Raw genomic sequence first — 18,551 nt, forward strand, 5'->3', positions numbered from 1 at the left:
AATAATGGAGAATATTTTAATGCCTAATTTTTAATTTTCCAGACTTCTGCTTTAGGTCACTAACAATGACAAAACAGAAATTCAAAACTGACTCTTTGTTATGCCACCTATAGATTTGGTCTACTGGCTAGCTTAACTGGGTGATCTTTTTATTTGTATGAAACTAAACAGAAGTGTAGCACCTGGTGGAATGTGCTATAGCATTTAGAATACCTATGTAAGTGTCTGAATAAATGAAGTCCAGCTGTAGCTGCTTTTAGTCATGCACTTTTCTTTATCTTATTTCTATTGCATTAATATTGATCTGCTAATAACTATAATAATAGTTACATTCTGAGTACCAACTAACATTCCCCCCAGCATCAGTGAAGAACAATGAGGATGCTTAGCTCTGAATACTTCAGAAAGGAAATAATACAATAGATTTAAATCAACTAGTATTACTTAATGTGTGGAAAAAGTATAAAAATCCAAGGCTGGAGCGAGCAGGAAATTTTAGCTGAGGTTTAAAATTCAGTGGTCCTGACAATAGTCATCTTTGTGTAACTGGTAAAATACAAGCATTCCACATTATCATGAATATTTTAGATTATGTATTGGCAGAAACTAGAAACATCAGAAGGCTTAGGTCCCACTGTGGCCTATACAAAATGTAATTCCACAGTAAAGAGTAGCTTCCATTCCCAAAGAATACAAAAGCATATTGATAATGGTACTTTAATCAGAATTTCTGTTTCTGGAGAGAAATAAAGTGTGCAACTTTTAAGTCGATGTTCCAGTATTTGGTACATTCATTTCCTTTTACCATTCGTTTTATGATAAAGGGCAGCAATTGTGAAAAAAATCCCAGACTCTGAACACATACCTTCTCTAGCAACTCCTGATTTGTTCTGATTAGCAGCTGCTTTTCTTCTACCCATTTTGAATCCTACGAAGAAGGAGAGGATTAAAAAGATATATATACATATATATATATATATATAGTTAAACAAGACAAATAAACATACTAATTACAAGATCCCAGACACCATTGCACATTCAAGTATAGAAATGGTCACACATCAAAGAATCATAAGTATTTCAAGGTGAAACCGCAACTGAAACTACAGAGAAAATAAAAGTTCATTTTTTTTTCCTGAAGCTGTCTCCTGTCTCCTAAGCATTTACTTTAATATGTTTGCATATTGCAATTGTGGGTGAAGACAGTTACATAACATTTTGTGATTTAAAAAACAAACAAACAAAAAATTATTTATTCAGGTATTTATTTTTCCATTGTAAAGAGTTGGGGAGTTTCTTGCAAAAGCATCCCATTTTGTGTTCTACAACATAAGTCCCAATGGAGAGAGGGAAGAAAAAGGAAAATAACTTTCAGGGACATACAGTTAATTGTCCTCCTCAAAAAAGTGTGAGAATCAAGCTAATACACAGTATTTATGACAATGAATTCAAGGTATGGAGGAAAGACAGTGATATATGATGTTCTTCAAATAAAAACTGTTTCTATCTGATCATTTGCTCCAAAGCTGCTCTTTGCTTTTCTGTTTTTCCATGGCTTCAAAAGGCTTCATCAAATATCCTTATAAAGACCCAAAATACAAAAACAAAGTTGGACATTCGGATTTAATGGATTTTAACAGTCAAATTCACTCTGTTCTCTCTGTAGAGAAACATACAACCTAGTTCATTGTGCTCTAATTAGTTTAGTAATACAATGTCCAACAACTAATATGACATTCCATCCTTAAATCAAATTATTTTCTTGCTAAAAAGGACAATTCATTTAAAATCTAAATGTCTTCACTACAGCATTAAGGCTGATACTCTTTTTGTCAGCAAGGTATTTGCACATTGATGCTCCACTAGAAATTAAGGAAATCTGGCTAGCCAAGCCCCTCAACTAGCTTTGAAAAGTCAAACAAAAACACTCCAAGACAATATTTATTCCAAATACCCTGTTTTGAAGAGTTTAAAGGTTTTTTTTTTCTACTTACTGTAGACAACAGTTTCATATTCTACCATTTTTTCTCCTTTTCTCACTTACATACAAGAATAGGCAAGCACATTTTAATTTTCATGCAGTAAACAAGTTCTTCAGTGTTATGATGTTAAAAGTAACATGCTAAGAAAAATGTACTAAAATAAGTACTGGAAAAATTGTATTTGGAAAGAATTTTTGAAATAAATGAAATGAAGGAGTCAAGTTTCAAAATATTTTTTAACAACACGATTTTAATCTTCTGCTTTGAATTTGACTTCAGGAAAACTGTGAAGGTATTTGCTGTTTCTGTTTCCTACAGCTGTAATATAAGACTAAAAATTCCTGGGATAATGCACTAGATTTTTTTATTTCACTGTTTATTTTTGGAAAACATTTTAAGGACGGATTCCCCAAATGAACATTTCACAAGTATTACTAAGTCATCAGCACTACCTTCTAGATGAGGGAAAAAAATAAAATAAAAAAATCACATAGTGTACAAAGAAGTCAGTTTATCATCATCACCTTTTATTTTGTTGAATATAAATACTAACAGGTTAGGAAAACTGAATAGGTTCTCAGGTTCTCACGAAGACACTGTGACCACTTCTGTGAAAAGGTTGTGCTAGCGTACAAACTAGCCCACTAGGGACAATATTGTATTGCTCCTTGTGATGTCACATCCCTGTTGGCCATCTCAGATTACCAAGAGATACAAGGTTGTAAATGTGGTTACGAGGTGTTATTATTAAGAGTTATTATTATTATAAAGTAATAACTAACTGAATTCTAATTTCCAAGTATACCTTTTTCATGTACCATTCCAGAAACAGAAGTCACAGAAGTAATTTCTTACATGTGTATCCATGGTTGCTTATCTTATTCACATACATTGTACTTATATCTTACACTGCAATAGTCCATTATTTTGTTAATGTTTTCAATTACACAGCAATTTGCCTACAGCACCTTAATCACTGACAAACTAAAATGTCCGCAGTTGATCCTCACGAGGTTTTCAGTTCCAATTATTATTCTAAAACCTCAGTGGGCCAATATTGTTAGATTGATAACATATTCTTTATTTCAGTAATATTTTATTTACATAGAATTTACTAAGGAAATTGCAATTTGTGTGGAAGTGAGCATAAACAATTTTTATCAATTTTTATCCTTAACATGAATATGGTCCCCTTTGAATTTATACAGAATTTTACAGAAAACTTTCTTACACAGAATAAATAGCATTATTTGTAAGTTGCTTTTAATTGATGCTACAGGATCATTAGTCTTTGAAATGCATCTCTATAGATAAATGTATCTTATTTTATTACCATATGCTACCTGCAATCTTAAATTACTATTTTAAAAAATAAACAAAGCACAAAATAACCTCCTTGATATTCTCTGTGTGTTCTAGTAGTTATGCAACTGAACATCTTTTAAATGCAGTCTTAAAACTCTAACCAGCCTTCCTGAAGATCCTAGACTTTTTTAAATACGCACTAGTAGCATTTACAAGGTACACTGAAGCATGAGGCCTAATTTTATCCTGTGTGGCAGTATGAAAGCATCCTTTTCCTACACTATGCACCAAAAATATTCTAAAATACAAATACAGAATACACATCTTGTTGGAATATATAGCAAAGAAACAAAACAGAAGAAAAGCCTGCACTGAATGGGAACAGAATTTAGAATGCATGTATATGTGGCTATTCCAATATTATGCTTTGGTGTTAGAAAATTAGTCTTTGATGGACTTTTTTTTAAGCGTATGTAATATTTTCCTCTAAGTAATCCACTGCTGGAGTAATAATTACGCTGCATCAGTCACACTAACACACCAGCAAGCAATGAAGATGGCAAGGGCACCACTGCATGCAAGGGAGAAAATGATGTGGCAGAGGACATTAAGAGAGCCTTTTACCTGTCCTTTCTCGATTAGAGCTTTCTCCAGGTCCTCAATTTTTGCCTGACACCTGAGAAGATCAGCTTGCAGTTGTTCACGAGTCTGGGGGGAGAAGAAAGGTGTTATGAATTGTGTGTATATGCATGCACATACAAATGAACAGATATATCTTTTACAGAATCAAAGGATGCTTTTCACCCACGTGTGGGTCATCCAGTCAGCTTTTAATGTTTTTTATTAAAGTAATTGTTTTTGGTTCTATGTTACAAAATACTTAAAGCCATCAGTAAAACAACATTTTTCTTTCCTAACCTATGAAGATATTAACATCACATATTCAGTGACAAAGTCTTCCCGGAAGAGAAAGAAAATAATGTTAGGAGCAGAAAGAGCAATTCATAAGAAGAAGATATTCGTAAGGTAACTAGGGCAGAAAGGGCAAGACAGAATTGCAAAAAGCGGTGAATAAATTAACAACAGCCTCTGATTTTTAAAAGGGCTAAGAATGAGTAAAATGTATAGACCCAAAATAATTCGTTTATCCCATAAACAGCATATACCACACAATTTTCCTCTTTCTACATGACTCTTAAACTATCAAATAGGTATTACCCACTGAGTTCAGAGATGACCTAGAAGCATCTGCATCATACTAGGTACTAAATAAAAGATGTACAAAACTAAGGATATCTGGATATCCTCAGTCAACGAGACTCCTTGGAACTGCTGCAAGAATTTTCTGACCCAACTTTAGGCACTTTTTCACCCACACAGTTCAAAAATTCCCACAAGGATTTCCTTCTGCATCTTCACATCCTTGTTGTTTATCTTAAGCCTCATCCAAATGTAGCAGGAAATGTTCATCACACCAGAACACTGGGACAAAACTAACCATGAAAAAAGCTGCCTTCTGACTCCCTCAAACAATGGATTTGTATGAATGTGACAAAAAAGATTAAAATGCCTTTAACAAGGAAGAGCAACCATTCTAAAGTGTACTAAGGGGACATTTTACAAATGCCTGCAAAATAAATTTTTTAAAGCTATTACGAAAATATTCATATCAGTGCTTCCCTTCCCATGAAGGCAGATGGAATATATAATGGTCTCTCATAACTGTCAAATACATCAGTACCTATGAAATCTTAATTTAACAGCAGATGTAAAAATGCTCCTTTTTTTTTTTTTTTTGAAAGAAATAAAACAATTCCTTTGCTCATCTTTGAGATTAAATGAACATCAGCTGCAATCACCTGATATTGTTAACAATATAACAGCCTTTTGGAATAGTAGAAATTGCCACAGTAATGGCCAGGAGAAAAGCAATTCTTCTTATACCAACCAAAAGCATGTGTGGTGAAATACTACCACAAATATTCTTCAACCATAGAATCACAGAATCATCTAGGTTGGAAGAGACCTCCAAGATCACCGAGTCCAACCTCTGACCTAACACTAACAAGTCTTCCACTAAACCATATCACTAAGCTCTACATCTAAACGTCTTTTAAAGCATGCTATAATACATCATAGAGGCTTAAAATAAAAATAAAAATAAAAATAAAAATGGTAAATATTAAAGGAAAATGTCTAACAGGTGAAGGTAGCAAGACTATGGCATTAGACCACCCAGTTCTTCCTCTAGATTTACATCTAGCTTGAGAAATTATCCACAAAGTCCCTGCTCTGTTCCTCAGCTGAGCTTCCTAGTTAGGGTCTCAAATGTGACTAAGCTTTTGTATGATGCTGAGAACTCTAACAAATAAAACTGTATAGCAAGAATTCCTCTGTTCTAAGAACTGTATTTCACAGAAAAGAAAAAGTGAAGGTAGTTGAAAACCACTTCAAACAAACTTGGGAAAAAAAGACACATTTTAAAGTACAATCTGAATTTCCTGCATACTGGCTCTGGGGATAATAGACTAGCATTTTAAGTTGTAAGTAAATGCAGATAATGTCAAGCAGTCTACTTTCTTTGTAACTTTTATCTGAAAAGCTTTTTGTATTAAGACACAGCAATTCTGCTCCCACAAACATACTGCTTCTATGCTTGAGAAAATTCTGTAAGTGGAGTTTAAAATGCTTGCCAGAGAAAATGATGTGGATGAAATGGTGAAGTGAGTAATATATGCTCATCTGCAATCTAGCAATATGCAATTTTGTGAGAATTTTATTAATTGTTTTAAGCAGTAGAAACATCAAGTTAGCAGCAGCTCTTACCTTGGGGATAAATTGAGTCTCTCTCCACCAGTAACTGATAAGCCTCATAAAAATCTTTGCCTTTCTGCATTATTAGCAGCATGTTGTGGTGGCACAAGACAAGGCAACATATAGCAAGGCAGTAGTATGTAGTAAGTCACAACACATAACACGTTTCTACAGTTTTGTGGTTTGGGGTTATTTTTTGCATTTTTTTTTTTCTTTTTAATTCTTAAATATGTTTTTAGAATCAGTCTTACTGAGCTTGAAAGGGAGCTCTGGAGATTTTCTAGTCCAACTGCTGTGCTCAAAGTAGGGGGGCACGTATAGCAGGTTGTTTGTCTATCTGTGTCTTGAATATCTCCGGGGATGGAGATGCCTGAACCTCTCTGAGAAACATGTTCTGGTATTTGACCGCCACATTCTTCCCCACATGCAGGACTTTGTAGTTCCCTTTGTTGAATTTCATGAGATTCCTGCTTACACTATTCTCCAGCCTGTCAAGGACCCTCTGACTGGCAGCACAAGTATCTCATGTATCAACTAATTCTCTCAGTTTCATATCATCTGGAAACTTGCTGAGGGTTCACTCTGTCTAATCATCCAGGTCATTAGTGAAGAAGTTAACAGTAGTGGAACCAGCAGCTACCACTGCAGTACATCACTGGTGACTCACCTGCAGCTGAATTTGTGCCACCGGTCACAAACCTTTATGCCATTTCAGCCAGTTTTCAGTCCAACTCATTGTCCACTTATCTAGTCTGTACTTCATCAGTTTGTCCACGAGAACCTTATGGGGGAGAGTGTCAAAGGTGTGGCCTCAAAGAGTGGCCTCACAATGACATCAGCCAGTTCCTTCCGCAGTCAGTACTCTACAGGTTCAAGCTGTACTTGATGCAGAGTGAAGGACGTGAGGTGAAGGTGAAATTTCCAGTCCTATGGCTAGTTCTTACCCCTTTAGATGTTGCATGGTTTTTGCTCATTGATCACAATAGTCATTCAAGTAGAGAGTGACCTGTAGATAAGCTACATTTCTAGACATGCCCCTACCTGCAAGGAGTTGGGATAAAGCAGAAAAGATGTTGTATCTAGTAAATCCAGCTCTTTTTTTCATGACAGAGCTGTTCAGTGAATAATTGTGAGGCATGAAAACACTAGTCACCAAATCATTATGAAGTGACTGCTCTGCTCCCCAGTTTAGAAAACCAGCATGCAAGATGTTGGCATGATTTCTGCTGACCTCATCCCTGTACTAAATGGTTAAACATAGTGATGGCAGAAGTGTAAATGAAAAAAAGAATACATACTATCCTATACCTCAAATATCTCATTAAAATCTTACTAAACAGATTGCTGTGAAGTTAAAAAAGCATTAATTTCAGAGAGAGTCAAACAATCATGCTGACCTAATAGGAATAATAGTACTTTTTAATGGAAGAATGCTCTCTCTATCTGAGATTGTAAAAACAAATTGAGACTTCATACATTCAGCAAAACACTTTAAGAGAAACTCTTACTGTGTCAGATTGGGATCAGATTTTTAATAAAACCGTGATAAAGGTACTAGAGTACACATTACAACTTTTTCTCCAAATAATTTTAAATCCATCATGCTACTATCCAAATTTCAGGTTCAACTGATTCTGTGCAATATCATTCTCAATAAAAGCATCCTACTCCTGAAATCTTTTACACATTAAGCACACTAGAATGAAGTATAATGATATTTTGTTCAGATCACACCAGATGAATCTAAATTGTTGCCTAACTGATAATATCCTCTAATCCTCAAGAACATCATACTATGCATTTTACTGACCTGCAAAGGTATCTCCTACAAGACATCATTTTTTTCAGCTTTTTCAACTATTTCAGAGCTAAAAGAAATTCCAGTTAAAAAAAAAAAAAAATTAAAAAAAATTACCCTTGCTTCTCTCTCTGCATCCAGGGTTCCACCAACTTGTTCTTGAAGCAATGCGTATGCTCTTTGCAAAGCTTGATACTCTCTTGTTAGCTGGCAGAATCTTAGTTCAGCTTCTTCCTTTGGTGTGCTCTTAATGAAGAGGAAAAAGAAGTGGGTTTGTTTATGTAATGACAAATATATATGATAATGTGTTTGTATACATAAACAGAGACACAAACACACAGCAAGAAACACAATTGTCCTGAGTCTCAAAGTTCAAGAAAGCTTTAAAAAAAACATCACAAGTAGAAATGGAAGGAAAGATGACTTGAGTATAAGGTAGAAATGCAGAGATCAGTAGCTGTATCAATTCAATAATTTCAGGACAGTGTAAGATACTAGGTAAAGCAGTAATGCATAGAAATGGCAAGAAACTGACTGAGGAATGTCAAGGGGGATCAGTTCTATGCACCATTTTCTTCAGTAACTCCAGTGCCACAAGGTGTTCAGAAGGGGTTTGTCCTACTTGTCATGCAGTCCACCGCATCCTTACTCTTTGTCTGTACTACACATAAAGCAATTTGCCAGAAAAAACAAACAAACAAACACTAACACAGAAGTTACATTTAAAAAGCCATACGATTTTTTTTTAAAAAACAATCTTTTTTTTTTTTTACTTGAAGTAATTTTAATATCTTAATTTGCTTTGAATTTTGAGCAACTGACATCAACACTTTCAATGTCTTTTCTATAATGCTAAGAGCAAGAAACGTCCTTCCCTTTAATTAATTTTTGCTCCAGGAACTCAGGCTCCAAGGAACAGAGATTAAAATATTATTAGATATTAAAGCTAGGAAAATAGGAAGCCTGTTGTGAGTGAGGAGTATGAGACACAAGTGAGTGAACAGGATAGAAAGATGAAAGAGGGTATCTAACTCATGCTTTGTCCTCAGCCTTGTGACCTCCTAAAGTAGGCCAGCTGCAGTGTATATCACAGAGCTCAGTCAAAACATGACAGTGGGTATTTACTACCTATGATCATTTAAGCCTTAATGAATTGCAAAAGCCTCTCTTACTATCACAAAAACAATAAGAAAATCCTGGTTGTAACAAAACAGTAAAATAAATTACAAGGTTGAAGGGCAAACTATTGTCTAGTAACTATTGACTTTTGGCAAAGCAACATGCCTATTCATTTTCTTTTCACAACTAAGAAATGGTTTGAGAAAAACATTTTTGTTTCTCAGCCCAATTATCTACCAAGTATGTAAGGCAGAATATTAACTTATTAATTCTATTGCAATGACTGTTTTTTTTTTTACTGGACTTGAAACAAAACAAAACAATTCCTTGCCAAATCTTTTTTAGTTCCTACGGCAGAATAGTTGAAAAATGTTTGCATTTATACTCCATGCCAATTTCTGTAGAAGTTAAAAACAAATCATCTGCTACTTACATCATCCAAATCTTCCTCTGGTGTTGCTGGTGTCCTGTCTGTTTTATCTGTGTTATATGAAGTTACAGATGATGTTTCTGAATCTATGGATTCTTCATCAAATCCAAAAAATGTCTCCACAACATGCCTCTGAAAAGTTAGTTTTCCTTAGTTACTAGCAAAAGAGTTAGAAAACCCCAGTGACCCAGTAAACAGCAGCCAAGGTCTTCTCTGACCATTGTTTTAGTATTCAGGAAGAAAAATGGTTCCTGTGTAAACTCTTGTTCTATGAATTCCATTGGATTAGTTAACTTTCCAGCACCATTTGCTTAAGTAGATTCAAGAAGTCAATTGCACATAGCACTGGGTAATTGCCAGTACAATACGGCTTTAACACAAATACCAAAGCTAATTATCAAAATCATACAGATCTCGAATATTTCAAGATTCACAGTGGAGGACTGCAGTATCTGTACAGAAGAAAGTAACCCAACAGGATGTAACACATATGATGTAGTACCAAAAAAAAAATAAAAAAATACTCCAAAGAATTATGTGGAACTAACTTTGACATTCATATTGCTTAAAAAAAAAAAAAAAAGAGATCCATTTATAGTATTTATTTTGCACAATCATACTTAAAGGTATGCATTATTCCTTTCCATTTATTTTTCCAACACCATCATTCTGAATTTTTTCAAAAGTTTGCTCCAATAGCAAAAAAAAAAAGTACAAAACCCAGCATTTTAATACAAATTTTAAAAACTGTGCACAATGTAATGCATGCTTGTAGACAACTAGAGAAAAATTGTAGCCAAAGTGAATAATACAATATTAGTACTAACAAATGTGACATTTTACATAAAATGTCACAACTGCAATAATCCTTCCACCATTTCCAGCAGTTTCCTAATACATACTTAGAAAGCAGAAAATTTCTATAGAAAATGTTGCTGTCCAAAAAAATCAAAATACTGTTTTAACATTTAACTGAGAAATAAGTTTCTCAGGCATCACTCCTTCCAAAATACCATTAATAAATGTTAACTATTATTAATCAATAGGAGTCTAACTTTCTACACTACACAAGTGTTCTGGTAACCCCCAGAAATTCAAAGAACCAAGGAAATTAAGATAAAGATACAAGTTGCTGGAAAAATTAAGTCAGGTTATGAAGCATTGTTGACAGAGAGGCTGGTGGAGAGAAGTGGCTCTAAGAAGACAAAGGAAAAAAAATCTGTCTACCTGTCTATTTTTTGGCCCTGCTTGATGCTGAATCACAGATTCTGATGTCAGTATTTTTTGTTTGCTTTGGTTTTGTTTTGTTTGTTTTTAAACTACAAGCCACAGGTTGTACATGAGAAGCCCTTTTCATTAAATACGCCTAAAGGATAAAAAATAAATAAATTAGTTGTTATTACTTCTGAACATCATTTTACATCTCAGCAAGGCCAAACTGGCTGAGTGGCATTGTGAGCTGTCATTTTCTTTCAACGTATTGAAAGGCTTTATTTTATCTATATTGCTCTATCTCATTATGAATTCTAAATACTTACTTTTCACTGAAGTCTTCTAGACTTACTTAACTTTATCCATTCTTCCTTATAGGTATGAAAAATACTATCTCCACTTTTGCGTAAAGCCCCATAATGTATGGTACATTCTTTTGGCTTAGATCTAATCAACAGCCAAAATTCCCTATCTTGAACGAAGTGATACCGTAAAATAAAGTGGTGAGTTTGTGCCTGCACACATAACACTGTGCACTGCATTTCCAGCCTGCAGCCCATGGTCCAGGTCACCAGGTTATCACAATCCACCAAGTCCCATCTAACTGAACAGCTCCATAGTTGTTTCACATTACAGCTAATCCAACTCAAACTACTGAAGACAACTTTAAGGCCCTGTCCTAAGACATTTAATTGCTTTACTTAAGATGTGTCCTTGACATAATAATTTAAAAAATTCATTCAGACTGCATTTTCAAATTAACTGGTTTTACTAAAAGCTTCTGAAAGGATATTATGCACTCAGAAAAAAAAAAAAAAGTCACATTTTTTCCAAACTGAATATGGTTCTACATCCATCCATGGATATGCAGATAAAGATGATGCTGCAGAGATTGCAGAAAGCTTTTGAACAATCTTTAAAAACCAACCTTACTTTTGTAAGCTACTAGACCACTAGCATTACTATCAGGTATATTCAAAAGAAAAGAAAAGGAATGCAGTTTTAGTACTAAAACCCTATAAAGGCACATTTCTGTTCTCTCAGTCATTTTGGAAGCACTGCATTCCCAGCACTGTGAGCCTAGCAGAACTGTCTTAAGACAAACACTTCCCTGGGAAAATTTAATTCTTTCTTCCAACATTCACATTCTACACCAGTTTGTTCACCATTCTGCCCCGCTCAACAAAACAAAGGACACAGGGAATAGATTTAAGCTGTATTCTAGAAAGATAAATACTTATCCAGAAAAATAATTTGTTCTCTCACATTCAAAATACAAACATTTCAGACCCCTCTCTCATCAGAACAAAGGTTTACCAAGAAAACTGAGGTGAACGAAAACTAGACCTTGGGAGATCCAAGCCCATCCAGCTTTCCTCCCACACTGGACACTGGCTACAGCCTACAATCATCTAACAGTAGTACTACAAGTAGATACTGGGAGTTGAAAATGGGGCTAAATAGACTGCACTCAAGTTATAAGGAAGGCCACAAGACTGCTTTATGACTCCAGACCAATGAAGAGAGATAGTTTCATAAAAATCAAAGCAGATGATATGGATGTAAGGAAGAAGAGAGCAGGCAAACAAAAACCAAGAGACTCCCACCAAGATTGCATCCTCATTTCTCAATGTGGATACCTTTTACTCAAAGATGCTGAGAGTAAACCCAAAACAAAGCTGCATGCAGACTTTTATTCCAATGCTTTTGTATCCTGCTCTTCCATCTGTATTAGCTTGTCTGTGGATTCAGTTCAGAATATTTGGACCGTGCTTTGGATGAACCTAGCCAAGGACAACCAACTCGGAGGACTGAAGAATGGCTGACCCTGCTCACGCCTAAAACTTCAAGACTGCTCAGCCTCATGAAAATGATAAACACACTACAGCAAAGTTCAAAGAAAGTCTGAAATGACATATAGGCTTGAGGGCTGACACAGGGAGTAAAACTCAAGACTTGATCTTAAAAAGGCTGGTAGAAGGGACTTCAAAAGATGGAGAGCAAAACGCCAATGGCACAGATAATACACACGTATATGGCACAGATAATACAGTAGCATGAAGGTCAGCAGCTTCCTAGTTAAACACATTTGTATACCAAGTCTTACTTTTAGGTGTTTTTTGTATTATTTTTTTTTTGTATCTCAAACTACAAGCATTTTTGCAGATAACTCAGCTTAAATATACATCTTGCTTAAACCATGCACACACACACCTGTGCACTGTTTCAAGGAGTTTAAATAAATAAATAAATAAATAAAATAGTCAAACAACAGTTTTTTTGACTTTACATAAATGTATAAGGGTTTGAGAAGATCCTTGAGAAGAAATGTCACCAATTTGACAAAAGATACTAGCATGTAAATATTTATGTTTGCCTATATTCATAAATAATACACTTGATTATTTGATGGAAGGGAAATATGCAAGAAAATTAGTATTTACTATGATACTAAAAAATCCCTAAGCTTAAAAGAAATTTAAAAGTCAAAACCTATTAAATGCTATGCTATGGCTATAATATTGGAGTTATGAGTGAACCATTTATTTGCTTTTTAATGCCTCATTCCTCTACAGAGAAGCTGTGTATTTATCATTTTGTGGATAAGATACTTTCCACAGAAATAGAGATAAGGCATTTAACCATTGTGTATTAATCATACATGTATGAATTTCTCCATGACATAATTACAAAATAGCTGGTTTTATTGTTGATCATCTAATATTTGAAGCAATTATCTGCAAGAAGTGATTCACAGCCAAATCAGAACGAATTAACTGATAAAGAACAGCTGTAGAGAAAAAAAAAGATGACATCTGAGTCAGACAAGTTTGTTGATTAAAAGCATAAATAAATACAGTGACTTCTAGGGAGATCCACATATAGTTTAAGAGCTGGATCACAATGGCTTTTGTAAAGTATATGTGAGCATGTACAATACTCACTGGATTTTTGTAACTATACAGTTTTCATTCAAGTTTCATTCAAGCTTTTCTTAAGAGGCACAAACATTCTCAAAACATTCCCGAAACATTCCCAATCAACAAATTATTCTTTTATATTGATTTGTGCATTCTATTGTTACCTCTAAATCATAACTGAGAAAATAGTCATATCAGTTGCTAAAAATTTGATTTAAATTCTAATTTCCTCTGGCTACTATCATGTATTTGATAGCAAGTATTTTTCACATGAATTTGTATCAATGCTTTCAAGTAATTTTAAAGTAAAATCATGCATTTGGCCTTTGTAACTCAAGTATTAAGTTTTCTACTGAAGTACAATGCTCAGTAAACATAACAGTTTAGACTATTATAAATCAATACATAGAACATATTACATGCATATTTCAACATACCTTCATTTTTAATGGTTTGGGCTGGATATACTTACATATAAATAACCTAATTTCTCTGTTCCTAAAGGAGGAACTTTACAGTTAAATATCTCGTTTTCAATAAATTAATCTAACATGATAAAAATAATCCAGGATGAATTTCCTTGTAATTCAATCAGATGAACTTATCAGTAACTTCTTACCTTCATGCTTATAAGTCATTTCTTGGCAGCCAGAAAAATACAGGCACACCAAAGCACAGAGGCAGATAAAAAACGAAAAATATAAAACAAGAAATATGAACTCCATCACACTGGCATGCAGGCCTTCCACTATCACAAATAGAGTTCATTTGTTAAAGTTTAAGTAAAGAAACAAATCTGCAGAGTCCTGCAGTTACCAAACAAACTAGGCAATCACTGTTATTCCATTCCGTGTGTTAAAAAAATATATATAAATAAATAAAGGAAAGAAAGAAAAAAATACACTGTTTCCAGACTTCGTTATTTCACTACCAAAACTGGGAGGAGAAAACAACAGCAACAACAAAAAAAATCAAAGAAAACAAAAACAAAAACACACTCATTGCACCTGAAAAAAAATGCATGCCTTGAACAGCAAAAGGAAGATTCACTCTGTGACTTGCAGTCACAGAGGTTATAAAGCCCCATCCCACTATGCTGCTCCTTTCCTCATGGGTGACCTGAGCTTGTTGCCAGTGCTCGTCCATGGACCTGTATGTCCCTTGGTAATTAAACGAGTGCTCAGTTAAAGCTACACTAGCAACAGTAACCTAGTGCACTTACACTGCTCCAGCAATAACATAGATATCTAATTGCAAGAAGAAATAATTAAATCCCTGGTACTTTCAAAAGCTTTTCAGCTGAACTAATGCTATTTAGACACAATAGGGCTATAAAGGCTATTGGATTAGTTTGAAAGATCATTCCCACAAGCTGTTTTACAGACCAAGAAAGGTATGCCATGGGTACTGTTCTACCTAACAGGAATCACTGTTAGGAAAACACTCATTTTAGAAACGTCCATGTACTGGACATTGTTTAGTCAGAGTACTGTGAAAATTAAGGAAGCTGGAGTGTAAGCGTACCCATTCAGGAAAAGCTGCAACAGTACATGAGTGCAATAGAACCACAGAACGGTTTGAGTTGGAAGGGACCTTAAAGACCACCCAGTTCCAACTCTCTGCCATGGGCAAGGACACCTCCCACCAGACCAGGTTGCTCAGAGCCCCATCCAACCTGGACTTCAACACTTCTAAGGATGAGGCATCCACAGCTTCTCTGGGCAACCTGTTCCAATGCTTCACCACCCTCATAGTCTTCCACCCGTGCACTGGTTTATTAAAAGAAAAAACGAAACTTCCTATACCTTCTAGTGTAAGCTTATCTGACCACATTCATGAACTCAGTTCCCATCAGTTATTTCCTTTTTCACTTTGTCAAAGAAAGTGAGGCACAGATCTGGAAATAGATCCAACTCCAACAGCCAAACTTGATAATTAACTAGTGTTAAAGATGATTTTACACTTAACAAAACTTAGAAAAGCAAAGCCAAAGATTTACATCAGTAATTTCTCCTTCTGAGTGGTTGGTTAGGACAGATACAGCCATAATTTCTTCTACTGTTATATATAGGTTATCATCTGTAGGATATAAAAATCTTGTGCATATCATAGACAGAAACACACTTGCAGTGTACATGTCTCTATATAAAGCAACTCACCCTAGACTGCATTTATAGTCCATGGAGAGAGAGAGGCAATTTCAGGACAAAACCCATATGGCCTATTTAGATATCTACTTCCAGAGGAGAACAATCACAACATTACCACTCTGTCCAGAGAGAGATGTCTGTATCTCAGTGATGTTAATGACATCTAACCAAGCATTTGGTTTGATGAGTTCTACCATTTTCAACTAGATTCCAGAGATGGGCTGTAAAACCAGACAGGATGGTACAATCCCAACAGCAAGATTGTACCAAGATGGTACAATCCCAACAGCATATCCAGATGAGCAGTCCATTCTACATGGATTGTTTAAATAAAAAGTGCTGGAAGTTTACATAGCTTTGAGGATTTTGATTTATCTTTCTGGATTTAGAACCTAACTAAAGTATTCCAAACTCTTTTGACTCCCTGTCCATGAAATGTAGGAGTCAAGAAAACATGGAGAAATTCATGACCTGAGATAACCTTTTGAAAGTCCGTTAAACTAACCTTTAAGTGGGAGCTAGGCAGGCACAACTAAGACAAATCACATTTTGCAATGAACTTTGAGAAGATTTTAAATGGTATAATATACCTTTTCAATATAGCTGCCTATGTGGATTTTGCATTGGAGTCAAGCTATAGTGCCTCTATATAAAAATAATGTAATAACAAAAAATGTAAATTTCTTTGGCTTATAACAATCATTAAAATAAAATAAAAAATAAAAACATTTTAAAATTAAGGTATGAAATTTTAAAATGTACCTATCACAATTATACTATTATTTGATAAAGGCCTTAATGAACAGTGGGAGAAAGGATGGTTCTTTGATTTGAACATTAAGGGGGGGCGGCTGGGTGGGGGAGAGGAAGAGAGGATGCTTTTTGTTTTGTTTTGTTTTTAGGTTTTGGAGTGTAGTTGTTCTAATTTTTGTTAAATTCTCAACCCCAGCTGTAACTCAATATATTTTTATAGAGAATTAGAATGAGAAATAACAATTAGATCTAAAACAGTAAGGCAAAAAACAAGAAAATTTACTTAGACGATTTGATATTAAGATATAACAGATTAGCTGTGCAAAGTTTCAAAGCATAATTTTGAAGGAAGTTATAGTTCTGCCTTTACACAGGGGCTGATAGTAATCATAACCCAAATTACACATAACATACAAGCAAGTACACATAGCAAGTAATAGGACCCTAACAAATATATTATTGATGACTTATTTCCTTCATTAAAGAATTAGCGCATTTAAAAACTACATATCTGCACATATATGTATGTATATATAACATAAAACGCACCCAATTTTCAACTAGATCTGCCTTTTCTCTTTTCCCAGATTGACCCATTCTGTCTAGCTGTTCCTCCACTTGCATTTTCTTCAGAAGTCTCTATCACTGTCCCCTCTGTAACACACACAAGTGACTCTTTACACCCTTATTTAAAGGTGGAGAATTTTATACCCCCAAAACCCAGGTCCATAGAGCGCCAGTCCAACTTAAACCTTCTCTTTTAATTGTTATGTTGTTTGTTGCCCCTCACTCTACCAATAGCAATTCACATTTCCCTACCTAACTCTTTCACTGAGAAAATTATAGGATGTTCTCAAATTGCAAGTAAGTAAAGACAAGCTTTATGATAGGAATGAAGACTTGCTACATATCACATTAGTTCCTAGAAATCCTCCCAAGAACCTTTAGCAAGGGGAAGGTCTTCCACAACAAGGTCTACCTCATATTTCTAGCTCAGGCCTCAGTCTCACAACTCACGGTCACGTCCTCAGGGCGCTCACTTGGGCTCACAAGTCTAGAGGAGGACAGCCAGATCACCATGTAGAGAAATACTGGTACAGAAGAGTGATGAGCAAAGGAAGGAAGCAGCTGGCAAAAGCTCAAGCTTTTCCTCAACAGGTAGCATGGACGGAAATAAGAAGCAAAGCACTAGTAACTCCGCTGCTCATATGCACACAATTCTTGCTGTAAACTCTGCAGAATACAGCATTCTTGCCACATGAAGAATAGCAATGCAATAAAGTTTTCAGTGAAATCAAACCCATTTCGCAAACCTTCATGTTGTACAACTCTTGTTCTGTTCAGTAAGGAAAAGAAGATGATATCACTAAGGAAGCATCTCACTCAAGGAAAAATAGGTAAAGAGAAGGGGTTCAGAGTGTAGGTCAGCTGAAGTTCTGTCAACCCAGGATATTTTTAATACATAAATTAATAATTATTAATTTTCAGGGTGTTTTCAGCCAATGGAAATTAGCACTATTAGTTATCAAATCATAGTTTTTTTTTCATTTAGGAACTTTGCAGTTTAGCAAAAGATCTACGCAATTTATTTAAAATATGAGGAGGGCTGATAATTAGAGAAGACAAAAAATATGGTGTCAGATTAGGTACATACTTTTTTTTTTTTTTTTTTTAATCCTGTTTTAAACTTGCTCACAATACATAAACTTCCAGGTATTGTACACAAAGAAAGAACAGTTAAGGTTTGCTGTAAACACATTTGGCCCCTATCAGCCTTACATTATATAAAAGAAGAAGGTATGTAAAATTTATTATTGCATTTGAATTTTTCTTTTTTTTTGTATGACAAAGACATATCATTATTAGAAGCATCATTTGAAGAATTACCACCAATACAGAGAACTGAAAAGGAGAAATATTTCAGAATGCAGCTATTACAGAGCACAGAGCAATAAAAAAGCACCACCTGGAGGTCATCAGGAGTATACTACGCAGGACACATCAACACATGCATCTTAAACCATGATATACTTGATAATAACCTCTCTTCATTTCCATTTTCTCCCT

At 34.9% G+C, this 18,551-nt stretch overlaps 1 protein-coding gene across 1 annotated transcript in view; it reads right to left on the bottom strand.

Moving 5' to 3' along the window:
- JAKMIP1 (janus kinase and microtubule interacting protein 1) overlaps nt 1-18,551 on the bottom strand; it is a 153,233-nt gene that overhangs the window by 31,671 nt on the left and 103,011 nt on the right. Inside the window, exons 10-13 of the mRNA XM_035547232.2 lie at nt 9,452-9,580; nt 8,017-8,145; nt 3,912-3,995; nt 866-928 (exon numbers count right to left, since the gene is read on the bottom strand). Coding sequence (XP_035403125.1) covers nt 866-928; nt 3,912-3,995; nt 8,017-8,145; nt 9,452-9,580 — 405 coding nt within the window. The remainder of the gene's footprint in view (nt 1-865; nt 929-3,911; nt 3,996-8,016; nt 8,146-9,451; nt 9,581-18,551) is intronic.

Source organism: Cygnus atratus, chromosome 4, assembly GCF_013377495.2.
Source record: "Cygnus atratus isolate AKBS03 ecotype Queensland, Australia chromosome 4, CAtr_DNAZoo_HiC_assembly, whole genome shotgun sequence".
NCBI classification, from domain to species: domain Eukaryota; kingdom Metazoa; phylum Chordata; class Aves; order Anseriformes; family Anatidae; genus Cygnus; species Cygnus atratus.